General features: G+C 45.3%; 1 protein-coding gene across 9 annotated transcripts in view; it reads left to right on the plus strand.

Annotated features, from left to right (window-relative positions):
• The window catches only part of SYT2 (synaptotagmin 2), a 1,362,149-nt gene that overhangs the window by 1,265,580 nt on the left and 70,505 nt on the right, over positions 1–26,064 (plus strand). For all 9 annotated transcript variants that reach the window (XM_069633618.1, XM_069633614.1, XM_069633617.1 and 6 more), the window contains 2 exons: positions 15,955–16,145; positions 18,359–18,531. In XM_069633618.1, the coding sequence (XP_069489719.1) occupies positions 15,974–16,145; positions 18,359–18,531 (345 nt within the window). In that variant the 5' untranslated portion in view covers positions 15,955–15,973. The remainder of the gene's footprint in view (positions 1–15,954; positions 16,146–18,358; positions 18,532–26,064) is intronic.

Consider the following 26,064-nt stretch of genomic DNA (forward strand, 5'->3'; position numbering starts at 1 on the left):
AGACAAAACAAAGCAACACTCTTAAAAGTCTGCTCAAACATCTCAGGATGTGCAAATGCTAAAACAAGAATGCAGGGGGGAAGGAGGGAAAGGGATGCATCAAAACACAGGCAACTGATAGGCCAACAGCGCCAAGGGGAGGAAGACTACATTTAAAGGCATGTTATACAATAGCACAGAAAAACATGTAAAAGATCAACAGGAATGGCTAAGAAAGGAGGCCAGGCAGATTGGTAAGGGACGGGGGAGGGGGTATAGGTGGCAGGTAGCAACAACATGTTTTGCTGTGCATGTATATCATTATAAACCACAAATGGGGCCATAATCTTAAAACTGAACGCAAATGCAAAATGCACAGAGAATGCACCTTTTTCTAATTTGCACTCAATGTACAAATGTGCAGGCCACTGTATTCTCAAAGGTGTGAGGTGCATTTCAGGGGGCCGGACAAAAATGCGCTGGTCAGCCCCCTTGTATACATTGGTGTCTGGAGCACATGTATGACTAGCTCCTGATAACCACATGGGTTCTGGGAGCACATTTCACTGGCCCTTAAAGGTCCAGTCTTTGTGCAACATAAGGAAAACATTGCATTGAATGTTTGGGGGATTGAAATGCAATTGTGACAGCCACGGTTTAAACCTTGGCTATCACACTTAAAGAGAAAAATGCACAATGGGATGAGAAATGAATGTCATGATTTGCGTAACCCCTTTCCCCCCTCCCCCTGCGCCTTTTCCCATCAAGTGAAGGGGAAGGTGCCTCATTTCGGCCTGTTTAAAAGCGCCTCCCATTTTTGGATTCGGGATGTGCTTTTAAATGTGCAGAACCGCCACCTGATTTGTGCAAATGTGCAAAGGGGCGGAAAAAGGGCATCGGAAAGGGTGCATCTAAGATGCGCCCATTTAGATGCACATTATGCATTGAACTGCTCCTTTTTTTGGCTCTAGTGTTAAGATGTGATAGCGCATCATAGAACTTGCACCCAAAAACCCTGATTCATGGAACTGTGCAAAGTGTATTTTTGCAGTGCAAAGTCATTTTTCAGCAGTGCAAAGTCACTTTGAGCCGTGCAATAAATTCCATGGATCGGGCCCTAAATCTTCAGAGAATTTCGCCCAAAGTGTTTAGTGTCCATTTGCGTGCATGTTTTTTCAGACTCCGTTTCAAGAATTGGGTGATTTGGGAGGTGGGTGTAGACATGTTTTGTCCTTTGGCTGGAGGCCTTGGGGAGTCTGCTCCAGGTGGCAGATCCCCTGTGCTGCAACGATCACTGATCTATTGATCTTTTAGAGCAGGACAGGACTTGGAGCAGGGACTGGAGTTGCAGTACAGGCAGCTTCTGGGGCAGCAGAGATGGATTCCAGGCTTCATATAGCGCAGTAAACATCCGTAGATACCTTTGTGAGGATGTCTCGTTTGAAGGTGAAGAGTTTTTCGAATGGGTGGTCTGCACTGTCATTATAGAGGTGATGCTGTTGGCTCTTACGCTTGGTTTGGGGGTTACTACGGATTCATAATTTTAAAAGTTCGAAGTACATTTCACTTGTCTTCTCAGTTGTAAAGTTAAGCAGCTATTGGTTGAATGCACTTATCTGCTTTTAGTAATATAATTGATCCGTATGTTATGGCTGTCCATATCACCCATGTATATTACCACACATTGCCAATTGGTGCTGGACTTCTCCTGACATGAAGTTGGCGGAGGAGGAAGGGGATTTCTACTGAACTCAAATTGTCCATGCAAGGTTCAAGCATCATGGGCACAGTGCCACCCCGTTGGACCAGGAAAAGTATCTGGGTATCGTTTTTGCAATCAAACTCTCACCACAGCCACAAATTGACTTGCTAGCCCAAAAGCGGCCTTTCCAGCTCCCCATCCTTCAGAGACTTGTGCCCTAATTGGAAATGATACAGAAATTGAAGGTGACGCGATACCTTGTCCTTTCCCGCCTACACTATTGCAATAGTCCCTTCATAGGACAAAATAAAAAACAACTAAACCAAAAGAAACATATAAAAAAAAGAAGCCTGACTCCTTTTGGAAATAATCTGGTCGAATCCATTTTTGCCATTCTGTGTGCCTCTTTATTTTCCACAACATGCACGGGGCGACAAAAGAAGACCACAGAAGTCTGAGTTGCGCAAATCAGCCTAGAATTTATTACCCACAAGCCCTGGCAAAGTCTGACATTTAGGAACAAAAACAGAATGTTCAGACATTTGCCAGCTGGAAACCACAGAAAAATGCCGCCACCAACACATGTCCTAACTTCCTGCGGTCCCACAGGTGTCCCGATGAAAACGGCACCTTACTATAAACCTAACCCCAACCCACCATCTGTACTTTTGTGGTGAAAAGGAGGTTACAAATTGCAATAAAATGTCATTCGACCAGATTGGTTTTCAGCCAAAGTGGGTGAATCCTTTATTTGGCACTCAAGCCCTGGTGTCATATCACACCAGGCGCCCCTTGCGTAACCACCTGTACTACCACCCAAATCCATCTTAACATTGCTCCTGAATATCTGAACCATTGCATAAAAAAACATGTACCTACAAGACCCCTAAGCTCAACACAGGTTAGCTACATAACCACACCTAGGTGCAGAAGCCTAAAATATAGAGGCGGATCACTCGTAGTATTGGGTGCAAAGTTCTAGAACAATCTCCCCACAACCATGAAACCAGAATATACCCTAAAGAGTTTTGAAAGGAAAGTGGAAATCTGGCTCCATACATGACCAAATAGCCGCCTCCCTACCAATAACTCCTATACTAGACTCTGCTGCACCTATACCTCGTGGCTCGCACTTCTGCCCATCCATGCGCATTAAGCTAGTTCCTGCTACCCTCGAGGTTACCTGATTCGTTCCTACAGCCACTTGTTTTATCTCTGTTGTAATATAAATAACTGGCAAGAGCAAGAATATCTGTGACCAATGGCGTCCTATCAAAAGCAGGAAAGGCACTATTTATTAACCCCGCAGGCATCAAGACATTGGTTACAGCAATTTCATTACATACATTAGACATGTAATGTGGTCAAACATTAGACATTCAACAGTGGTGAGGCCGCGAGGTAAGGAAGCAGTTAAGGATTATTATCCTTGGAGGTGCAGCCATCAGTAGTAGTGCGTCAGTATTAGGTTGTACGTCTTGCCTATACAACCCAACTGTAAACTTAATCCGCTGATCTTGACCAAGCAGACCGCCTAGGCCTGTAACCTCATCCAAGCTTCTTATTCCTTGTTTGTATACCACACCTTTTTATTGTACCCAATAGGTTTTTTTGCTTTTCCCATGAGCCTTGAAGGGGCACCCTAACAAGTTGGCACATTTTAAAACTCAAAAATAAATTAAAATAAAATAAGTTGATGGCCATCATTCATGGATGGGATTGCTTCGGGCCTGCCCCTACACATTCCTTCCTTCCCACAGGCGCTGCCAGCTGAAAATGTCAACATTTAAAGTGAGCAAAGGCTGTTCAAAATAGACCCCTTTTTTTGGCGGATTTTGTGAGGTTGGGGCCTCCATTGAGTCACCTTGAGAGCTGCCCTCATGCCTCGAGGTTCCCGGGGAACTCTTCTACCTAGTAAGGGGCCATCACTGACCACTTCCCCCTAGTGGACGGGAAAGAACACACACCTCTACCATCATTTGCCCTGCCAGTCTCCTGGACCGTTGAACAGAAGAGCCGCTCGGATTACCATAAATTACCGAATTAGAAATGTTCGAGGGAGAAATAAAACAAAAGTGAATTCAACGAAAATGACTTTCGGTTTTCACTCCCCCTGAACATTTCTGAGAAGCCACTTCCCCCACCCCCTTACTTAACTGTGGACGGCTCACCGCCTTGTGTGCCGCCATCGCCTGAACCTCTCTGCGACGCTGGTTCGCTTCTCTTCTGTGCTTTTCTAACTCTAACTTTTTTATATCCGGAAGCAGGAGACGCCCCTGCAACTCCCGATGCCTTTATAGTGAGCAAGGGTGCGAGGGAATCCCCGGCAATTCACACTCAACTTGTTTACTATAAAGGCACCGAATGTTACATTTATTCGAAATTTTGACTGTTTTTTTTTTGTTACAGTGAAATTCAAACAAATTTACCAGTAAATAATTTTTTTTCTCAAATAAATCTGTGGATACCGAGCCGCTCAGCCGGCAATTGGAAGCATCCAGGATTTTTTTGCTTGCCTGCCTAGTGTGACCTGTGCACTTTATCGTGCCCTTACTACCAGCTATGACCAAGGCAGGAGGTGAATTTTACGTAATTTGATGAATGCATCTTTTAAGCTATCCGAGACTGGGAGGCGAGGTGATATGGGTATTTACGTGTTCCAGCTTTTTGATTGGTGTTTTAGATTCCCGGCTCTTATTGCTCAGAACTCTTTGTGCCTCCTGCTGAGGCTGGGGCTCACATAGCTCAATCAGAGGGCCATGCCCGCCTCACCACCTTCTCCACAGTGGAGATGTGTCGCGAGAGTACAGCTCCGGCCTCACTCGCTTGCACGCCACCACTGCGGCTCCTGGAGCCCACCTGGCTCTTGTTCATGTCAACACTGCTTGCCTTCAAAGCAACATGTCAATCCATTCCAAGTGACAGCTGTGGCAGGAGGGAAAAAGTTGAGAAACTTATACATGTGTTATTGTCTGTGGCTTCATTGACACTCCGGATTGATGGAGCCGTACAAAGGATGATAAATAGACTTGAAGGAATAGGCCAGAATGATGGCCTTTCTCTCATGCCCAGCAGCCAGTTGGCGCAGAAGTGTGGGGATTGCAAAAGCACCCAGTTAAGTTTATTTATGTATTTCATTTGATATAGCGCTTAAACCCACGGGTATCACGGCGCATGTACATAGTATGTTTATGTTTATTTATTTATAACGCGCACCGTCCGGCCCGGGGGCATCAGGGCGCAACTTGAGGCGAGGTATACATACATGTCTTAAATACATACAAGTTATATACATGAATGATAATAGTCATGAATAGAAATCAGGCAGAAATATACCTAAATTGTGAAGCATAGCAGTTAACGAGGTGAGGCATGGCGACCTGAAAAGTAGTGTGTGCCTAGATCGCATAGAAAAGTGGAAGGGAGAGTAGTACAGATAGTAACCCAGAGGTAGGTAGATCGATGTATGTGCCATGTTTAGGAGATAGAACAGCGCAGATGGCGGCAACCGGGTGACAGGCTGTGGCTAGCAGTTACAGGTGAAGGGAAACCTCAATTCTGATCGAAAAGCCAAGATTTGGTTTTCAACTTGAAGGCGTTAAATGAGTCTTCAGATCTGATGGTAACCGGGAGGGAGTTCCACAGCTTGGAAGCGAGGACTGGGAAACTCATGCCACCTGCTTTTTGGAGTTTGTACCTTGGGATCGTTAGGCTGTGGGTCTGTGCCGTTCTTTGCGTTCGGGTGGTGGAATGGAGGGAGAGCCTGTTGCAGAGGTAGTGAGGAGCCTTGTTGGTGAGGTATTTGTGCATGAGGGCAAGAGTTTTCAGTGCAATTCTCTGCATGACCGGAAACCCGTGTAGGTTAGTTCTGGAATCGGAGATGTGATGGTTCCTGGGGATGTTTAGAGCTGCCCTAATGGCGTTGTTCTGGGTGATTTGCAGTTTGTTCAGATTCCCTTGGGTAGTCCCTAGGTAGAGGGTACTACAACAGTCGATTTTAGACATAATAAGTGTTCTGGCTAGGGTGACGCTGTTCATGGTAGTCAGAAACGGTCTACAAGCTGCAATAAGTTTACAAGTGTAGGCCGAGGCTGACTGCATTAGTTTTCCGAGACAAGGATAGAGTGGCGTCGAGGTAAAAGCCTAATGTTTTTGTGTCTTTGGAGACTTTGATGGTATAACCATCTATGGTAAATGATTGGTAGGCGGGAACTAGTTTGCTAAGATGCTGTGAGGAACCCAAGATGAGGAGCTCAGTCTTGTCATTGTTGAGGCATAGTTCGTGTTGGGCCATCCATGCCTGGAGGACCAGGTAAACGTCGTTCAAGGCCTTGGTGTTGGCTAAATAGTCACCAGTGATGGGAATGAGTGTCGTCAGCATAGTTGGTGTACGAGACACCCAGATAATCAAGAACATCAAAGAGTGGTTTAGTGAAAATATTATAGAGAGTGGGTGACACTCAGGAGCCTTGGGGAATGCCACAATGAATTGAGGCAGGGTCAGTGGCTGCAGAGGGTGAGAAGACCCTCATGGACCTGTTACTCAGAAAGGATTTAATCCATGCTGTAGCTGAGTCCGAGAAGTGGGCAGCAGGTTGAAGGTGCTGGCATAGGATTTGGTGATTGACCAAGTCAAAAGCTGCAGAGAGGTCAAGGAGAAGAAGCATTGCCAGTTTCCCATTGTCTTTTAAGATCTCGATTTGGGTTTTTAGATCTATCAAGGCTGTTTCAATCTCATGTCTAGGGCGGCATCCAGATTGTCGTAGACCAAGGGGATTATTAGATTCCAAGTAGTCTTGGATCTGTAGTTATGCCGCACGGTCTAGGATCTTGAGCAAGAACGGGACGGTGGTTATGGGTCTGAAGTTAGTGGGAATGCTAGGGTCTAAGGAGGGTTCTTTAAGCAGTGAGATTACCCATGCGTCCTTGAGGTTGTCGGGAACAGTGCCTGTTTTAAAGGAGGAGTTAATGAAAGCCGTAATGAAAGGGGCAAGGTCATGGGCAGATTCCTTAATGATGGGAGCAGGGCATGGATCGCCTTGACAGTTTGAAGGTTTGATTCTCTTGATGATGTCTTCTACATCAACAATAGTAAGTGGGGAAAAAGGCAAAAGGTTTAATATTGGCAGGATCTGAAGGGACGACCCTTACAGTGGTGGGTGGACAGTTATCCAGCTTCAGGCTGTCTTTTTTGTCTTTGATTTTAGCTTGTAGAGTAGTAATTTTATTCAGTCAGGCGGACTGGATGTTAGCACACCATTTACTGTCTTTAAAGCAAGTGTCAGGGGGGGGTGGCTGGGGATTCGAGTTCTTTTAAAATCTTAAAGAGTTCTTTTGTGTTTGAGTCCGCTTGCAGCATGTGGATGTTAAAGGATTCCTTTTTAGCAGAGATAATGGCATCTTTGTAAGAGAGGGATGCAAGGATAAAACCGTATTTATGCTCATCAGAGGGATAGCTTTTCCAGTGATTTTCGGCACAACGTTTGGCTTTGCAGAGCACTCATAATTGAGGTGTAAACCAAGAGTTGAGATGTGCACGAGGTTTATACTTCCTGAGTTTGATAGGGCGATGCAGTTTATAGCAGTGAGCATACTATGATTGTAGGTGTCTGCTAAGGATGTAGGGTCGCTGCAGGAGAGTGTAGCAGCTTTGAGGGAAGGGAGAAGTAGTGGGAGAAGTTTCTCCTTTGTTATGTCCCTTTTATTTCTAGTGGGGAGGGCTGGAGCTATCAAGGTTCGGGCACGCGGGGCTGCTTCCATATTGAAGATGGTCTTCAGGTATATAAAGTGGTCGGACCATAAACAGGGGGTATTGGAGAGGACCTTGATATTGTAGTTGGAACCGGCTAGACAGTCAAGGGTCCTGCCTTTGGTGTGGGTATGTCCTTGAATGTGCATGGTAAAGCCGAAGTCAGTTAGAGTGTTCTCCAGGTCAGATGCAGTGGAGACTTTGGGGTCGCCAAGTCCCAGATTAAGGTCACCTAGGATGAAAATTTGTGAATTGGTTTTAGTTTTGTCGAGGAGAAGGGTGGAAATGTAATCATCAAAGGAGTGTGCAGGACCCGGAGGTCTGTAGATAAGGTGGAGTATAGCGGTTTGGTTAGGTGTTAGTGGTAATTTGACTGAGAGTCGTTCAGATGACTCGAGTTTGGGATTGGGCGCCACTCTTAGACCAAGAGAGTTTTTATGAATGAAGGCCAATCCAGCACCTCTAGATTGGGCAGTGATATGATCACATCATGTGATGCCGTAGTCCGGCGGTAAGGCCAGAGATAGTGAGGGTCCAGATGCAGCATGTAGCCAGGTTTCAGACATAGCAATAAAGTCAAGTTCTAGGGTTGATGATGTCAGCAATGTCTAGTGCGTGAGCTGGAAGAGATCTGGCGTTAATAAGGGCACCCTTGATCTGTGGCTGTTTGGCTACTGTAGTAATGGATGTCAGCCAGTGCTTAATTTGTAAAAAAATAAGTACCAGTGCCCAAAAAATATTGGCCCCATAATGCCAGGCGTAGCGCTGCCTGCAGTGCGGGTGCGGCGCAAACCCTCAGTGCCAGCGCGCCGGCCGCGCCAGTTCAGTGCTAGACCTACCTAGATCGACCCACCACCAGCCCATCACACTGCTGCTGCTCCATGTCACATGTTTGGCGCTGCAGCAACTGCTGGCACAGGCTAGTAGTAAATACGCGACTAAGACATGCTCCTCCTGTAACTGCGCCTCGATGCCCCCGGGCTGTGTGAGCGCTTTAAAAATGCAAATAAATAAAAAAGCATTCTGTTTCAGTCACTGTTGCACTGTATTTGACTCTACCCCTTCTGCCCCATCTGACAGTCTGTTAAAGTACACCAAGTATTGTTAATCGGTTACCTCCAGGAAGAGCACCCTCCCCTCAGCTCGTTCTTCAGTCACCTCATCCAGGTGTTTTGTGTAATCAATTTACTCTCAAGCACTTATCAGTCATCAAATCTCATAAATGCATCCCCCTTCACCCTTCCTTCAAGCATGAGCATGGTGTTGTATAACTCTGAAAAAGTCATTTCTGCAAGACATTGTTGTGAAATCAACGGCCTGTGCTACTTCTGGTTTAGGGCCTCTTTCCACCTTAACACATATTAAAAAACTAAATATTTTTTGTCACCCAATATTCAGGATCCAGAAGAGAATGCATATTCGGATATCTCCTTCCCACTGACATGTTCTTGACATACTTCACTAAACTGCAGGGTGTAACAGACACCCACCTCCCTATCCAACGATTCCTATCTGAGGATTGCATGTGCTCTCATTCGGAACACGTGCTCAGAGCGTATTGTACCCAGGTTAAGGGTACAATACCCAGGTTAAGGGGCCCCATCTGGTGTATAACCCACACATCAGGATAGAAAACATGCGCTGGAATTATGTAAAAAAATGACAGCAAAAGACGGTTGAGAATTATACAATTTTATACACTATACACTGTGCTTTTATTTATGATGACATTTATTTATGATGACAGATTAGTGGGCACGTGCACCATGTTTACCCCTGTCTAGTTTCCATGTGTGTATCTTTAAACCTGAAATGGCATTTCAGAAGTTCGTCTTTGCATGGGCTTTTCTTGCGAAGTGCAGCCGGTTCGGTTTCGGCCCAATACGTGCACCGTTCCGGGTCCCCTCGCTGAAGCTCGTTTGTGAACTAATGAACCCGATAACATTAAAAGGAAGAACGGAAACACCCAGGCAAAAATGCACAGTTCATGTTTCACTTAGATTAATGCTATCCACGGTCGGACTGGGGCATACAGTTGTCTCAAGTCGGGCTCGGCACCAATGAAAAAAGTGGCCAAAGTTGCAAATGACAATTCATTCCTTTTGTGACAGACACTAGTGGGACCACGCTGCCGCCCGTTCCCCGCCCGGTCCTGGGCTTTGCCCTGCCTTGCCTCAATCACTTAGGCTACCTTCCATGGGGCCACTACTGCCACGGCCATGCTGAGCCTGATGATGACAAAAATAGGTGCGCAGCGCAGAGGCCCCACGGAAGGTAAGATTTTAAAAGAAAAACGCATATTTGGGCAGCTGGGACCCATCACTTTCGAAGTGATGGGCCACAGCCGCCACTCAAAATAAGTTATTTCTTTTAAAACCTACCTTCCGTGGGGCGGGGCCCGGGCCACCGGCCCCACGGAAGGTCAGGTTTTCAAAGAAAAAGTAAAAAACATTCTTTTGGGCACAATCCACGGGCCCGGCCGCCTGCCAGCAACCCCTGTTCACAGAAATTGGCCTGGGCCTGGTACTGACTGCAGTTAGCAGCACACTGCACACAAGTCACACAGACAGAAGCCCGGGCGCGGATGGGCCCCTGGTGGGGTCCTGACTCCTGGGCAGTCAGGACACCACCAGGGGACTGTGCCGCCGCCCGGGCCCCGACCTGGGCCTTCCTTGCCTGATCACTTGACTGTGACAGGCTCAGGCTGCACGGCACGCAACAACAAGTGACTTACCTGCTTTGCTGGCTGGGACTTGGTCTCCTGTCGGGGCCTGAGGGTGGGGGGGCTGGTTGCACAGACTGGCACCCGCACAAATGAAAAGCAGGATTAGGGGGCCCCAGGAAGCAACTAGGCCACACCACGCAGTGCAGCAGGGCAGGCTCTCTCTCTCACAAGTCAGGACCGACAACGCTACGCCTCCACACCTTCACTTCACAGTAACTCGTGAAATGAAGGTGGCACCATGCTGCCTCCTGTGGCAACAACAACACTTCACCATGTAATTTCACTGGCTCAGAAGAACAGCCAATGAAAACTGCACATTCTGTGTTACTATACAGAATGTATCAAATACTGCATAGTAACAACAGAATGGTAGTTTTCATTGGCTGTTGTTTTTAACAGTTTGTTGTTCATTGCTATTGCTGGCCCCTCCCAGGCCCTGCCAGCCATGGCCTGCAACCTGCAAGCACGAGAGAGATCGAGATCAGAATGACAAATCCCAATGATTTACAATCAAAGCAAAGCGAAGTGGAAGAACAAACAAAGCAATTGCACGTACGCTGGCCCAGAATGAGTTCCGGTGCCCAAAAAAAGAGTGCCGGTGTTGGGCACCGGCAACCACCCCCACAAATTAAGCACTGATTTCAACGTAGAGGTGGGTGAAGGTGAGCGGGGTGGAGTGTGTATAGTGTGCTTGGGGTTATTGCTACGGGTGTGTAAAAGGCGGAATCTTGAGCCTAGTCTCTTATTTCTGAGCGAGAGGGAACAAGGTTGGTTAGGGGTGAGTTTCCTAGCAAAGTGATCCTGCCAAAGGGCAGGGTCATTAAGGTATTGGTTGGAGTAGTTCCTCCTGTTGTAATGTTCAGTAGAGGTGGTCGTGGGGCATCCCATAGTAGGGCTATAACTGGACGGTGGCTGGATGTAGGGGCTATAATAGGCAACACTAACAGGCGGCTGATGGAGCTGTGAGGGGGGTAGGGAGAGAGCATGCGGACGATGTGTCGGTATTATCGCCAAGAGTAGCTGGGCTATGGTGGCTACATGTAAGGCCGTGCAAAAGTAGGTGATATGGAGAGTCTTAAAGAGCATGATAGTAGTGTAAGACACCTGGGAGACCAAAATAGGGCCCACCGACCAGTGGCAGGGGGCAAGTTCCTGTAGATAAATTCTAGGTGGGTGGGGGTGGGCAGGCACACTATCACCACAAATAAATGGAGTCTCTGTAGGTGGTTAAAGACAGATAGTAAGTGTTGAGCGAGGAACAGACAGGTTATGCATATTTGTTAAAAAGCCAGGTTTTTAAGAGTTTTTGGAAGATGGTGAAGGAGGGTTCGCTGTGGATGTCATCAGGAAGGGCGTTCAACAGGGTGCGGGTGGTACAATGAAGCTGGATCCTCCCGCTCGCATGAGGTTCAAACGGGGTGTAAGTTGACCAGACACCTCCGTAACTTTGACACACCGCATTTCCAATGCAGCGCACTCTTTTTACACATCATTAATACCAGGTGATGGATTATCCAAAGTGTGCTCCAATACCAAAGGTGTCTCTGAATGCTCTTAGCAGAAATGTTGCTGCTTGTGTAATACAACATTTAGGAAAGCACATTTTTCCCCAATCCATTATTTTTATCACGATTGTTGTAATGCGTGAAGCACTTTTGCCAATATTTTCTGCCAGCTTGATGGTCAATGCAGGAAGTAATGCTTGCTCCAAGCTTAGCTGAGACCCCACAACATAATTTTTTTTTAACTAAGTCAAGAAAAGGGTGCACACAAAATAATTGCTCATTTATTTTCACACGCAAAAATAAAAAAAATAAAAAGATGTTTTAAATAATAGTGAATAGTGTCATTTGTTTGCACCAACTCTTGAAAAAGCACATAGGGACTTGTGGTCATGTGAGCCGTGACATAATTCAAATGTGCATAAGCTTTCACGCCTTCCAATCACGCCACAGCTAATTTTCAACATGTGTATGGCAGAGTAGAGCAGTGGTATGCAACTTGTTTTCCCCCCGCACCCTTCCTCTTTCTGCCATACAAATGCTCCAGCATATGCACCAGCATGGAATTTCATGCCCGCACAGATGGAGATCCCTATAGGGTCCGCCTGCTTCATGCGCTAGTGTAAAACAGGCGTACCACATAGGGTGCATTGGACACGCTCCCTGCCATGCAAGCATGTACAATTGAAATGAAACCCTCCCTGACATGATCCCATGTCGGGGAAGGTGTACTTTCAATTGGGGGCACTGCCTACCATGTGCGCATGGAAAGCAGTGTTCCTAGTTGAAATGAATCCCTTCCCGGCCTTCATTTAATTTGTGAGCACTGCTTGTCATGCCTGCATGCCAATTAGGTTTTCCACACTTTGCACTGCGAAGTGTAGATGTGAAGGGCAAAGGGCGGCGTACAAACCTGTACACTTCCTTCTGCCGCTTACATTTGCACTCTGCCGTGCAAATGACGGAGATTTGCCAGTGTAAACATGGAGGCAGGCCGCCGTCAAATCACATCTTTATAAAAAATGAGCCTCAAAGTAGTATATCTCTTTTGAGTTAATTAAATGTATCCTTTTTGGATGAAAGTTTAAAAAATGCCACCTTATATGCTTTCAAGGCGTATCATGTTTTGAGCTCTCCACTCTTCCTCAGGGCTTGTTTGCACACATTACAAGATTTGTATATTATAACAGATACATGTTGAAACGCCATCACATCAAATGTATGCACGAACAAAATAATAAGTGCACGATTAAGCAAACATTAATTAAAGAACCATGTAAATCCCAAAAATGTAGTAAGGCAAAGCATACATGAAAAACAGAATTAAAAAAAAGTTCCTCCAGCTTTTCAATGTAGAAAAGAAGGGACTTTAAAGGCAAACTATGTACCTTTTAATGACATGTAGGAAACAGCACACAAATCAGATGGTTTAATTTTGGCCCAGTTGAAACATGTTAATGTAGTATGAGTTGGGATAAAACCTGTTGGCTACATTCTGCATTGCAAAAGCAGCTCAGCTAATACTCCAGTAAGTGTGTTGCCTCCATTTTAACACTGGCACCAACGTTAGATAATCGAGCACCAGGATCAACTGCTCTCAAAATGGATAAGTTCGATAAATAAAAGCCCGGGATTGCAACCAGGGCATGGCGTCCAAGTGAATGCAGAGTGTGTGGGTGGCTTAATTGAGTTGTATGTATTAAATAAATAAATAAATAAATAAATACATACATACATACATACATGCATGCATGTGCATGCTCAGTTCTATTTTACTATGTGGTGTAATTCCCAGTGCATAATGTGTGCATGCATTATGGTGAGCAACTATCCTTACTGGCAGGATTCCCCTGCAATCAAGGTCATTGTCCAGCTGATGACAGAGGTTGTGTTTAATAGGGCTGGGTACAAGGTCACACATTTTGAAAGTGGATCGAAATCCTTATTCCGCCTTCTGCTTCTGCATGTTTTTACGGTCGGGAATCCTGCCCCACCAGTTAAAATTCTGGCAGATTAAACCCAGTAAAAACCATGAAATATTCACAAAAGCACATGAATCGGTTTTCAAAATGGAGGCGTCCCTTGCCAAAATCCTGTTTTTACTGAGGAAATGGGGCAGGTGTGAAATACTAGGCGAAGTTTGTTGTTTTTCCTTTGCTGCAGTGATTTTACTCACATCCACTGCTGGGGGCTAAGGGCCTGATTAATGGAATAATTTGGGATATTTCACTGACTGATGCAGCGAATAAAAGATTTTGCTGGGAGCTTTGCATGACCCCTGCATTTGAACTTTTTTATGATTCTTTGTTATGGGGGGAGGGGCAATGCCACCTCGCCCAAGAAGGGGTGTTGCTAGGTCTGGAAAAGTTTCGGGGCTTCGCTCATTTTGGGACTGTTAGGACTCGGGGCTAGGTTGCCATTTTGGTTGTGACCCCTCAGCTTCTATCAGGGGCTATAACCAAAAGACCCGGGGCTATAGCCCCCTCACCCCTCCCCTAGCAACGCCTCTGCAGTCCCCAAGCTCACTCCCATCCTCTCAACACTCACTCCAACCCATAGCTCTCAACTCACACGCTTTTGGCGGGTGTCACCCGCCTTGTAAAGAGCTGACTCACCCGCCAAGCCTCCTGCACGCCCATTCATTTCAATGGGCGTTTCACCCGCCAAAAACAAAATCGGTGTGATTTCACCCACCTTTGAAACACAAATGGGTGAGAGCTATGCCAACCCCCCCACTCTCCCACCGCATACACTATACCCTGATATATTATGTACATGTGCTTGGTTACTTCGACCAAATGTGCACATGCAGGCTATAAAATGGAGTCTTTTATGAATGCATTATGATCTAAACGCTTCCATTGGGGTACAGTAATGACACATTGCCTTTCACAGCCATCTGTCGCTCTTCCCTCTTCCTTTGCAATCTTTTCGCACTTAATGAAAAGGGTGCCTTCGACATTTAAGTATTCAAATGAACTAGAGACGCTGTCTTCTCACTTGATTTACATTTTGTAATGATGTTGGCCCCGATTCATGGAATTATTTGCGTGGAAAAACGGGAATTTGCGTGGAAAAACGGGAATGTTCATGCCATTCTGCACGCAAATCCCGGTTTGATGAAAGGGGAGGCACGGAAATTCCTGTTTTACACGCAAATAATTCCAATGATCCGGGCCTTCGAGGCAATTTGGTTGCTAATTTGAACCCTTTAGGGGACAGTGATTTTCAACAAATGTCTTTTTAATTCTAAATATTCTTTTTGCATTTCCTTGTTTAATCATAAATTCCTAATATGTTTCCAAACCTCGAGAGCCAGAGATTGAAAATGGCTGTCATGTCACATGTCACGCTATCACAAGTGTATTGTAAGGTATCTGGTCATTGCATCGAATGAAATAGTATCGAATGCCATACCAGAGGAAAAAAAAAGCATCGAAAAAAGCATTGAATGTTTTTTTTTTAAAGGTAAACGGTTTTGTTTAATTTAAATGGGTTTTAAAGGTTAAAAAAGGGAGGTTGGGGGGACCCCCTATTAAAAAAACATGAACAAAATGCATTTGATGCTTTTTATAATGCTTTTTTTCTCTGGTATGGCATTTGATGCTATTGCATTCGACACAATGGGCCTCATTACGACCCAGGCGGTAAGTTACCGCCTGGGCCGTGACTTTACCACCATGGCGTAAACTACGTTTACGCCATGGTGGTTGGCGGACTTACCGCCCCATTCCGACCTAGGCGGGGCGGTAAGTCCCCAATCCCCATTTACCCTTCCCCATTCCCATTTTTGCCCCATAGGGCATAATGGGAGTGGGGAAGGCGTTAATTACGCCACCGTAAATTACGGTGGCGTAATTAACTCCATGGTCCCTTAGCGCCATGGATTTTAACACCTGCTAAAAGCAGGTGTTAAAAGCACCATGGCGCTAGGGGACCTCGTAATCAGGCGGTAAGGGTCGGCGCTGTTAACGCTGCCGTAAACCCCTTACCGCCTGAGTCGTAATGAGGCCCAATGACTATAAACCGTATTGTACACAACTGCATTTGAATGTCTATGTCATCATTGAAACCAATATGCACAGCAGTGGAGATCCTGTCCTCTCTAAGCAGCCCAAGCATTATCCTTTCAATACAAGGAATGTTTAAATAGCATTATCACCCTTGTGCCATGTTCTAGCCTGACCTATGTCCGCCACTAGCATGACCATGTTTGCATGGAGGCATTTTGACAGAACTTGCATAGGGGCTGTTTTGGCCAGGGTCACACTACTAACTACCATCTTCTTCATTTAAGGTGGTGACCATACATCAAGATGAAGTGGAGTTTCCACCGAGAGTCGGCACCCATGGTGGCGCCGGAACCCAATGCCACTGTGCCCATGGTCATCGGTCCCAAGGACAACTCCACTGAGTCCGCAACTCCGGGGGAGTCCCCGGGGGACAAAATCAGAAAGATGTTCATGAACGAGATCCAGAAGATACCATGTACGTTTCTGGGAAGGGTTGTTATGAATTCATGGAGATACCAAGTTGCTCTTAGTAGAGGAAGGTTACAAGTTTAAGAAGATGCCATATATGTCTCTGTGGACATCAAGAGTTCAAGATGCTTCCATATGTGTTTGCGGGAAGGGGGTGTTCTGTCTTGGGGAAGGTACCAATCAAGTTCCTGGGAGCAGATTTGTTAGATTATATATGTTTTATGAAGATAAAAACATACCACATAACTTTGCAGCGATATATGGTGGTTTCGTTGACACACATTTGAAATTGGTAAATTTGTCGACTTAAGTTTGGGTGTGGAGGTAGAAAATATATATATATATATAGAGGGTGCTGGGGATAGGAAAGGGTGAGAGAAGGTGTGTGGTTATCTAGGGGAAAGATGAGTGATACCCCCATTAAATGAACAAACTAAAAAAATGCAATAACAACATTTAGGTCGATCAAATTTGCCACTTACAAATTTGTGTCAACGAAGCACATAGAACAGTATCTGCAAGAAGGGTGAGGTTACACGTTCAAGAAGGTACCACTTAATTCTCTGTCTATCATGTTTGGCCATCCTTCAAAAGCCCTACGCTATCCTGTTCTTCCTCAGTAGCCAATCCAAGGGATATGAGCATGCGTAATATATTCTACACTGAGAGGGGCCTGTAATATATTCTACACTGAGAGGGGCCTGTAATATATTCTACACTGAGAGGGGCCTGTAATATATTTCACACTGAGAGGGGCCTGTAATATATTCTACACTGAGAGGGGCCTGTAATATATTCTACACTGAGAGGGGCCTGTAATATATTTCACACTGAGAGGGGCCTGTAATATATTCCACACTGAGAGGGGCCTGTAATATATTCCACACTGAGAGGGGCCTGTAATATATTCCACACTGAGAGGGGCCTGTAATATATTCTACACTGAGAGGGGCCTGTAATATATTTCACACTGAGAGGGGCCTGTAATATATTCCACACTGAGAGGGGCCTGTAATATATTCCACACTGAGAGGGGCCTGTAATATATTCTACACTGAGAGGGGCCTGTAATATATTTCACACTGAGAGGGGCCTGTAATATATTCCACACTGAGAGGGGCCTGTAATATATTCCACACTGAGAGGGGCCTGTAATATATTCTACACTGAGAGGGGCCTGTAATATATTCTACACTGAGAGGGTCCTGTAATATAGTCTACACTGAGAGGGTCCTGCAAAAATTCTCCACCTGTAGTAGAGGAATACAATGATGAAGTTTGACTGAATGAGTTTCCATATGATTCGAAAGTCCTTCCTGAAGCTCGGTCCGTGCTCAATAAATACCATACTAATAATAACATAACAAGGCAAGGGAGGATATTACGCACAATAAAAGACGATGCATTGCATGAAAACAGGCAAAGAAATATTATTTTATCAGTCTCACCATTGTTTGCTCAAGCCTACATTCAGTGTCTGTCTGGTTGTCCATTACATATTTCCTTATCCTCCATTACATATTTACTTCTCCGTTTCACCAATAGGCTGATATCCACCTACCTCTCTCTCTCTCTCTCTCTCTCTCTGTCTCTCTCTCTCTCTCTTTCTCTCTCTCTCGTTAATAATTTGCTTGACTCTTTAGAGCATACTCAGTTTGTGCTTGGTAAAGATACTATGGACAAGACAGGGTCTATGCCTGAATTTATGATCCGTCCACATCCCCAGAGGTGGTCATCAATTTGGAAGAAGCGCTTCTGCCGGGCTGATTACATGCACACCAAGAGGTGTCTTGGACATCCATCCATTCACCAGCCACCAATCGCCAAACTTCAAATTAAGTAGCGGTTTCCACTGCTTGGTTGAACAGGCAGTAAGGTGGCCATTGTCATGGTGCATTGAACATGGAGCACAACAAAACTGACAGGAGATCCTCCCCTAAATTGGTGTCTGAATTGGATGTAATGAGGATGAAGCCTCATTCGGCAAATCTCTAAATTGGTGGCACACCTACGTGCTAGTACTGTGTTCCTTATGTGTGTGTGGGTGTGAGTGAATATGTGCAGGTGTTTGCCTTATTGTATGATGATGAATGGAGGGCTATGCAAGCAATATTCTCTAGCAGGCAAACATAACCTCTATGTAACCACAAGCACAAATTGCTGTGCAGGTAGACGATAGCTGCTGGTACTCGCATCATCGTCTATTGTTTTCTCCCACAGTACCACCGTGGGCGCTGATCGCCATCGCCGTGGTCACTGCCTTGCTTCTCCTGACCTGCTGCTTCTGCATCTGCAAGAAATGCTGCTGCAAGAAGAAGAAGAACAAGAAAGAGAAGGGCAAGGGCAAGAAGAACGCAATGAACATGAAGGACATGAAAAACTCTGGGGGCCAGGTACTGACATCTGCATTCTGCACCGCGTGTGGGCAAGGGCAACTCCACGCCTCGTAATCCATTCTCAGACCGATAGTACCTAGAGAAACACTCATCGAACCCCATTTGTAGACCCCACGCATTGGCTCCACCCTGAGCCCCGTCCAACACAGCCGTCACATGGCCCCCCTCCTACTGCCCTCACTTGATGCCTCTTTCTAAGTTTAAACAACACATAGCATTTCCCTTCCCAAAACCAGCTCTCACATACTTATTCCTGTCCAAGTCCTTCTTGCATGCCAGGTTCCCATACTTACTTAATATCCCTTTTCAAGGCAAGTCTCACTCACATTGTAAATTCTGCGAACGTTCCTTGTCGTGTCTTCATATCTTACTCTCTACAAGATCATGATATCATTATGTTTAAAAGCCTGGTCCCTCAAGTGCAAACCATGTTTTGGTTCTTATCCCCACATTGCAATCATAAGTTCCTGTCCAAGCCCCACCCCCAATGGTGACTTAGATTTTTAGTGTTTAGATGCTTTCTTCATGGGCATTTCCTGTTCAAGCACCATAATCACAATGTGATCTCTTGTCTAAGCCCAATCTTATAAGGTGACTTCCTATACATGTCTAGCTTCATGTTTTAATTTCCTGTTTTAGCCATAGCTTCACATGGCGGTTCCAGGCCCTTCCCTTTCTTAACAATGGTCAAAGTGTTTCCAAAACCTGCCCTGACCTGAAATATCCCTGCCTAATCATTTTCTCAGATGTTAAGTTCCTGTCCAAGCCCCACCCCTAGATGGCCATTTCCTGTCCAAATAGTTTATAATGTGTCAATTTCACTTGGATAATTAGTCCCCATGGACACTTACCTCACATGACAATTTCATGTAGGTGTTAATCCTCAAATGGTAGTTTCCTGTCCAGGCACTTTTGCCATCTTATTTCCTTTGCTCATCCTGTCACTACTTTATAATCTTCGCTCTCACATTGTACCTCCCAATTTATGGTATTTTTCTGCAAGCTGAATTCTGATCATGTAATGCCATGCCATATCCCACCTTTACTTCCACCATATACTTATTTCCCAGTCCCCATCCACACAGAGTTGAATACTTTCTTCAATTACAGGCTAGTACTCACACGTCCTAACCATAACCCACCACCCTCATTGGCCATGTTCCCTTATTAAAAAGGGCATTTCTGACACAAGACTTAATTCTGTAATTTCCTATTCAGGACACATTGGGCCTCATTACGATGTTGTCAGTAGGCCGCAGGTGCTACCGATGGTCCTACTGGAAGCCTACCGGCAACCTCGTCTTACCGTTTCCGCTGACTGACATCCCGGTGCTCCTGGGATATCACAGGCGGTGGAAGAGCGGTAAGTTCCCATTCCCGTCGAGTGCCATAGGACTCCATGGGAAGGGGAACCCTGAAGCACCAGCACCGTTAGTAACAGTGCCGATTCTTCAGTGAAAAATCTGCCATTTGGGGCCTGACGATAGTTCTCAGCCCCTACCCGCAGAATGTAAGTGAGCCGGTCCTGAAATGGTGGCGTAACATTGTTACCGGCACCTTTATTTCTGGACTGGCTCACTTGTAATGAGGCCCATTGTCGCATTGTAATCATATGTTCTAGATTATCGCAGTATTTTTCTGAACAAGGTATCCTGACACATACTAATCACCTATTGTATAACATTACTCTTTATGGTAGTTTCTTGCCCAGGGCTCAGGACCCAAATACAAAAAGTAGATCCAAGTTATGCCTTCTACAAGCCCCTCTTGGAGCCTACTTTCATACATTAAGTGCTACTCACAGCCCAACGTGACACCTACATTTCATTCCCGATAGGTGAATGAACCGCAAAATGTATTTTTTTTTCTTAATCATGTCATTGTTTGCAAATGTGCTACCAAATCCCTCCCTTCAGGTGAAATCCTGAATCAGGCCCCTTCTGATATGTCCATTCTCTCGCTAATCCTATACCTCTGACAAGTGAATCTCTGGTTAAACCCAGCCCTAGCAGCCATCCAGGCTTTGCCACTGTATATTATAGCTCCTTCGTCAAACTCACAACCCTTTGCATCTTCACATTCAGGTGCAGATGTATAAATTAAAGCATTGTTTCTGGGCCTGCTTCGGCTTAGATTCCTCTGCCAATCCAACCCTCAGAGTAAGAAAAATCACTGGGGACGTCCTTGGCTGCTGCCAAATTGATGAGGCAGGACTTCCAGTTAGAGTGGATGGCAGGCACTTGTGCTCTAGCACCTTGAAGCATCTCTTGTGCTAGATGGAATTACAAATAAAGATCTCAGACCATATAACCGGACAGACTCAAGGAATTTGGCAAAGTACTTCTTTATTCTCATTTGATAAAGCAGGGAGAACTGACAGGCATCAGACTGATGCATGCACACTCACACATTAACTTGATTACACAGAGGTCTTATACCCTAATATATGAAATGTATGATATCATCCTACGTTGCAAATCATAAAACCTATCGAAGGGAGGGATTGGCTAGGGAAACAAATCTACTTATAGAACATATAAGAATGAATACATCATTAACTGCCCCTTGTCTGTAGGACATGCCTCAAATTACCTGTAAATAAGTATATTACTGATTATAGCAGGCAAAATAGCAGCAGATCAGTCTATGCAACATTATATGTTAGGTTGCCCCTTAGACCGATTGGCTGGTTGGCATACTATCCCAACCTTGGACTTTGGCTCTTTGGCAGCATGTATGTGAAACAAAACCTTGCTGCTTTGAATTGAGCCTGATTACTCCCCAATCCCCCAATGAATGCCTCATCCCTCATCAGTTGGCCATAAAACAGTCTTCAATCTGTAGTTGGCCTTGCAGCCTGCTCATTGGCCCTTATTACAACCCAGGCGTTGGACCATGGTGCTAATAGCACCAACCATGGTCCATGACGGTAACTTACCGACTCCGCCATGGGGGAATGGAGAATTACCGCCCCATTCTGAGGTTGGCGGGGCGGTAATTCCCCATGCCGCCATTGCCCTTCCCCTTTCCCATTTTTGCCCAATAGGGCTCAATGGAAATCGGGTAGGCGCTAAGTACGGTGCCGCAAATTGCGGCACCGTACTTAGCACCAAGGTCCCTTTGTGGGTTGGATTTTAACGCCTGCAAAAAGCAGGCGTTAAAATCACCAACCCGCAAAGGGACCTCGTAATCAGGCGTTAAGGGGTTAACGGCGCCGCCACTTTTTGCGGTGCCGTTAACCCCTTAACGCCAGGGTTGTAATGAGTGCCATTTTCTTGAACATTCGAGGGGGTGTGAGCACACCACTATCTTCATCAGAGGCTCTAACGAATGGCCCTTGTCTTCGGCCTTCTGAGTCACATGTGAAGAGACCACAAATTGTCCATTTCAGCCTCTTATTTACTGTTATTTGATTCAATTATGCAGGGCGCTATTGCTCATCTTGGCCTCTAGATACGTGCATTCAATTATGCAGGGCGCTATTGCTCATCTTGGCCTCTAGATACGTGCTCACTCTATCATTTATAGACTTCATACTCTTTTAATTGTACAATACTTTGGCTGTTGCAGATGTTTTCTTCTTCATTAATCTACGAGGAATGTCTCACTTTCAGGGCCTATGTGTATAACTCCCCTTGTATCCTGCAATTATTCCCTAAAATAGTATCCTTGATCCTAGGCCAAACTTGACTCATCACCGTTTTGCACACAAACTGTATTTCCTATGTTTTCTGATTCTGGAGCCTTGGTCTGTCTCTGAGGTAGCTTGGTTGAATTCGATATGAGCCAGCGTCTATTTTCCAATAATGGACGTCCTACCCATGTAATATATTCCTCTACAACAAGCTTTTGTGTATCTTTCCTACCTTGAATTACTGCATATTTACACTTATTGGCTAGCAATTTAATTTGTTTTCTTTTGCGTGCATGATTACTTTAGCTTCAGGTACATATTTCTCTTGGTGCTTCAGTTACATTCTCACTCTTAAGTATTTTCATACCGTTTCAGCATAGGTTCACATATCTTCTTTATGACATCACTCTTCCCTCGTCAGATTTCATGTAATGATCCATGATGTCCATAGATGTGTGGGACATCCTTCAACATTGTCAGTGTGAGGGGCATTCTATATGGCTGTCAGAGTGCATAACGTCTCTCATACACTCAATGTGGTAGTGGAATTAAACAAGGGGTCCAAGCCATAGCCTTTTGTCTGCTGTTGCAATATACAGTGGTGAGTGAGGTGGGAACTAGTGAGAAAGCAATCACCTGCTCCTCTACACACTGAATCTGAGTAACTCACTTCTCTCATTCTATTGTTGACTTGAGCAAACCTAGTCCGAAAACAAGGTTGTAGGACCTAGACCTCCCCTGAGCAAGCACCAGGATGTGTTAAGGGGCTTTCACCTAACCATGGTTGGCATGGAAACTGTGTGAACAAAGATGGTAAAAGATCATCACCTCATGCCGACCATCATTGGACTCAACCAGAAGAAGCTAAAAAGGTGTCATCTTACATTGACATGCATAAAATTGGATGTGAGGCTGGCATTCGTTCAGCCTAAATCCACAATCTAGAATCAAGTGTGTTTCTTTCCAATGCTGCTCTCTGCGCCAGTGGAAACATTTAAAAAGGTCAGGGCTCTGAAGGAAAGACCATTCACAGGGGACATTACAAGGCTTATTGGATAACATTGGACCCTAAAGTCTATATTTTATCAAAATGACATGATGTCACCAGAACACCTTACTCCAGTCCTGAGCGTTTAGTATTAATTTGGTTTTACTTTAATCCATTTTACTCAATTCAAGCAACCTAAAACTACAACTACCAGAATGATGTTCCTGGTGAAATGAAATCATTGGGCTGGGCAATGTTGTCTCTGGTGCCCTGGAACCATCTGATAAAACTTACTTTCGTGGGCTTGGAGGGAGTTTAGTGTAACGGGAACCGGGTCACAGTTTTTATATATCAGGACTAACCTAAGCCAAACCTAAGGTATATGGACAACGGTGTGTATCCAATGGGTAGGAGAGCAGCCGGCACAGCCACTGAGGATTGAGCAACATAGAGCAAAGTGCAGGAGATCCCTAGAGCTGGGATCAAAAAGGAGTGAAGGGCAGAGTGCACTGAGGCTGTGCTTGACCTGGATTACAATGGCCCATACACATTGCCCATCAAGGTGCAGGTGTACTGGTGGAGACCTAAGCACTCTTCATCAGCGTTACAAACCTCCTGTGGCACCATGTCTCCCTGAAGGCATCTAAGATACCCCCTTTTTAGCCCCCCTCAGGTTAGAGAAGTGACAATGCACTTTATCAAACTCATCACTTACTTGTTCACTGTTTTATTCACGCATTAATTTACACTCTTGATCGCTCAATGACTAATTTGCGTGTTCACTTGCACATTTGATCTCTGCCAATTAACCCCTTGCCCACTCACTAACTCATGCAATCACTCTCTCATTCATCCACTTACTGGGCCTCATTACGAGGTTGGAGGTAGCCATAGCTGCCTACAAACCCGTGTCCGGGTCCGGGTAGTCGGAATGGTGACTTACTGGGTCATTCCAACCTTGGAGGACCCGGTAAATCCCCATTCTGAAAACCATTCCCCATTCCCATTCGAGCCCCCATAGGGCTTAATGGGAATGGGGAAGGAGCTAATGGGGCCTGCAAGTAGCGGGCTCATTATTAGCTCCCTCGTCCCTCAGCGGCTCCCGCTAAGGCAGCTGGTAAAACCAGCCTGCCTTCGTGGGACCCGCTAAGGGACCTCGGAATGCAGCCGGTAGGCGGTTAATGGCACCGGCATCCTTACCAGTGCCGTTAACCCCTTACCGCCTGCCTCGTAGTGAGGCCCACAGACTCAGTGCACTCACACAGTGCCCCTCACTCAGTCATGCCATTCACTCACTGAATGACTCATTTACACAATCAATGCATTTCTCACTCTCTCCTTCAACAACGAAACACTGCTCATTAATTCAATGAGGCACGTGCTCCCTCACTGCTGTGAGCGGTGTGGCTGCATACTCACCGTGCACTTAATATTTTTAAACATGCAGCGAAAGAAATAGGCTGATTAAAGATCAAGCAAAACAAAATGTTCTATAAACTTTCCGCTCCGCTCCACTACCGCAACTGGGCACTGCAGCCGACTGTTTCAGTGCATAAGTGCTCATAAAGTACAGGCATGTAGGGGGACTGTATGCAGTAATACATGCACGCACAGCCTGGTTCCCGGGGCATGGGTGCATATAAGCCAACATGCCCCATTCCATCAGGATATCATGCTCTGGTTTTAACTTTGCATTCTAGGACTTGTAGTCGTATAGTTGTCCACTATAATAATGGAATTGGGCATGTTGGCACGTATGTTGCCAGAGGTCGAAGTGAGTGGGAGCTATCAGGAGCAGAGTACCACTATTTTTTTTTTACTGTTAACAGTTTCACAACCATTTCATCCATGATGGAATTGTGTTCCTTTTGAAGTTAAAGCATGTCTTCTCATATTACCACAAAATTTAGTTTACAGCCAAACACAAATCTGTTCCACCGCACATGTTCAAAACATGGACGACATCTCAGCCTGAAAGAACTCTATCTGTCTTCAGCTCAACTCTCAGAAGATGGACGAGGTCTCAACAACATTAAGAAACTCTTTCTCGTGGCACCCCGTCTGCCCAGTTTTTGGGAAAACTTGTCAAGTTGTTGTCTCAGGTTCCATGCTTATTATATTCGCCCATTAACAACCCCTTACAACGTTCTCCCTCCCACTTACCCTGTCCCTCTGTGGAGTCACAGTTCCACTACTTTTTTCAGAACTCTTCTACTACTGTATGTTGGTGCAACTTTGCAGTGTATGTCCAGTTTTGCTCAACCAGTTCAAACCAGGGACGGTGTGTAAAAATGAACTGGTGAAGAGTAGTGACAGTGATTGCCATTGCGTATCTCTGCAGGGTGCGTGTTGCGGGCACTGTTTATGTCACTGAACATGCACTGTCTCAAGCTAAAAGATGAAGACAGCCTCCTCAATATGTCACCACACAATGCAGAGTGGTCTAGGAGTTGCCCACCTCCCGGGCTATTTCCGGCATCTTTGCCAGAACCCAAAATGGGTTATGTTAAGGACGATGATGTTTTTCCCCCTCATGTGAAATCACATCCTCTCTCCTCACAACATGGAAGTGAATTCCGTGAAGGAACTGATATCCCTTCTGTGTTTAAAGATTAAATTATAGAATACATTCAGACTTTTTTTCATGTATTCACATTATTTCACGAAACAAATACAGCCTTTTCACAGCCTAATATATTGAATTTAAAACATAAACTTGCCAGTGTGTGCTACAGGGCGCTGTATAGATCAACATATATGATCATAAAAAACGAAAACACAATGGGAATTTGAATTCATGCACAGGAGAAAATCTGTCCTGATCTAAAATAATAAGAATTATCGAAGGCACCCCATAAAGGTCTCTAGGAGATACCTACCACAAGGAAAATTGTATCTTGGTGCCTAA

The sequence above is a fragment of the Ambystoma mexicanum genome, chromosome 13 (genome assembly GCF_040938575.1).
Source record: "Ambystoma mexicanum isolate Mex_15411 chromosome 13, UKY_AmexF1_1, whole genome shotgun sequence".
NCBI lineage: Eukaryota > Metazoa > Chordata > Amphibia > Caudata > Ambystomatidae > Ambystoma > Ambystoma mexicanum.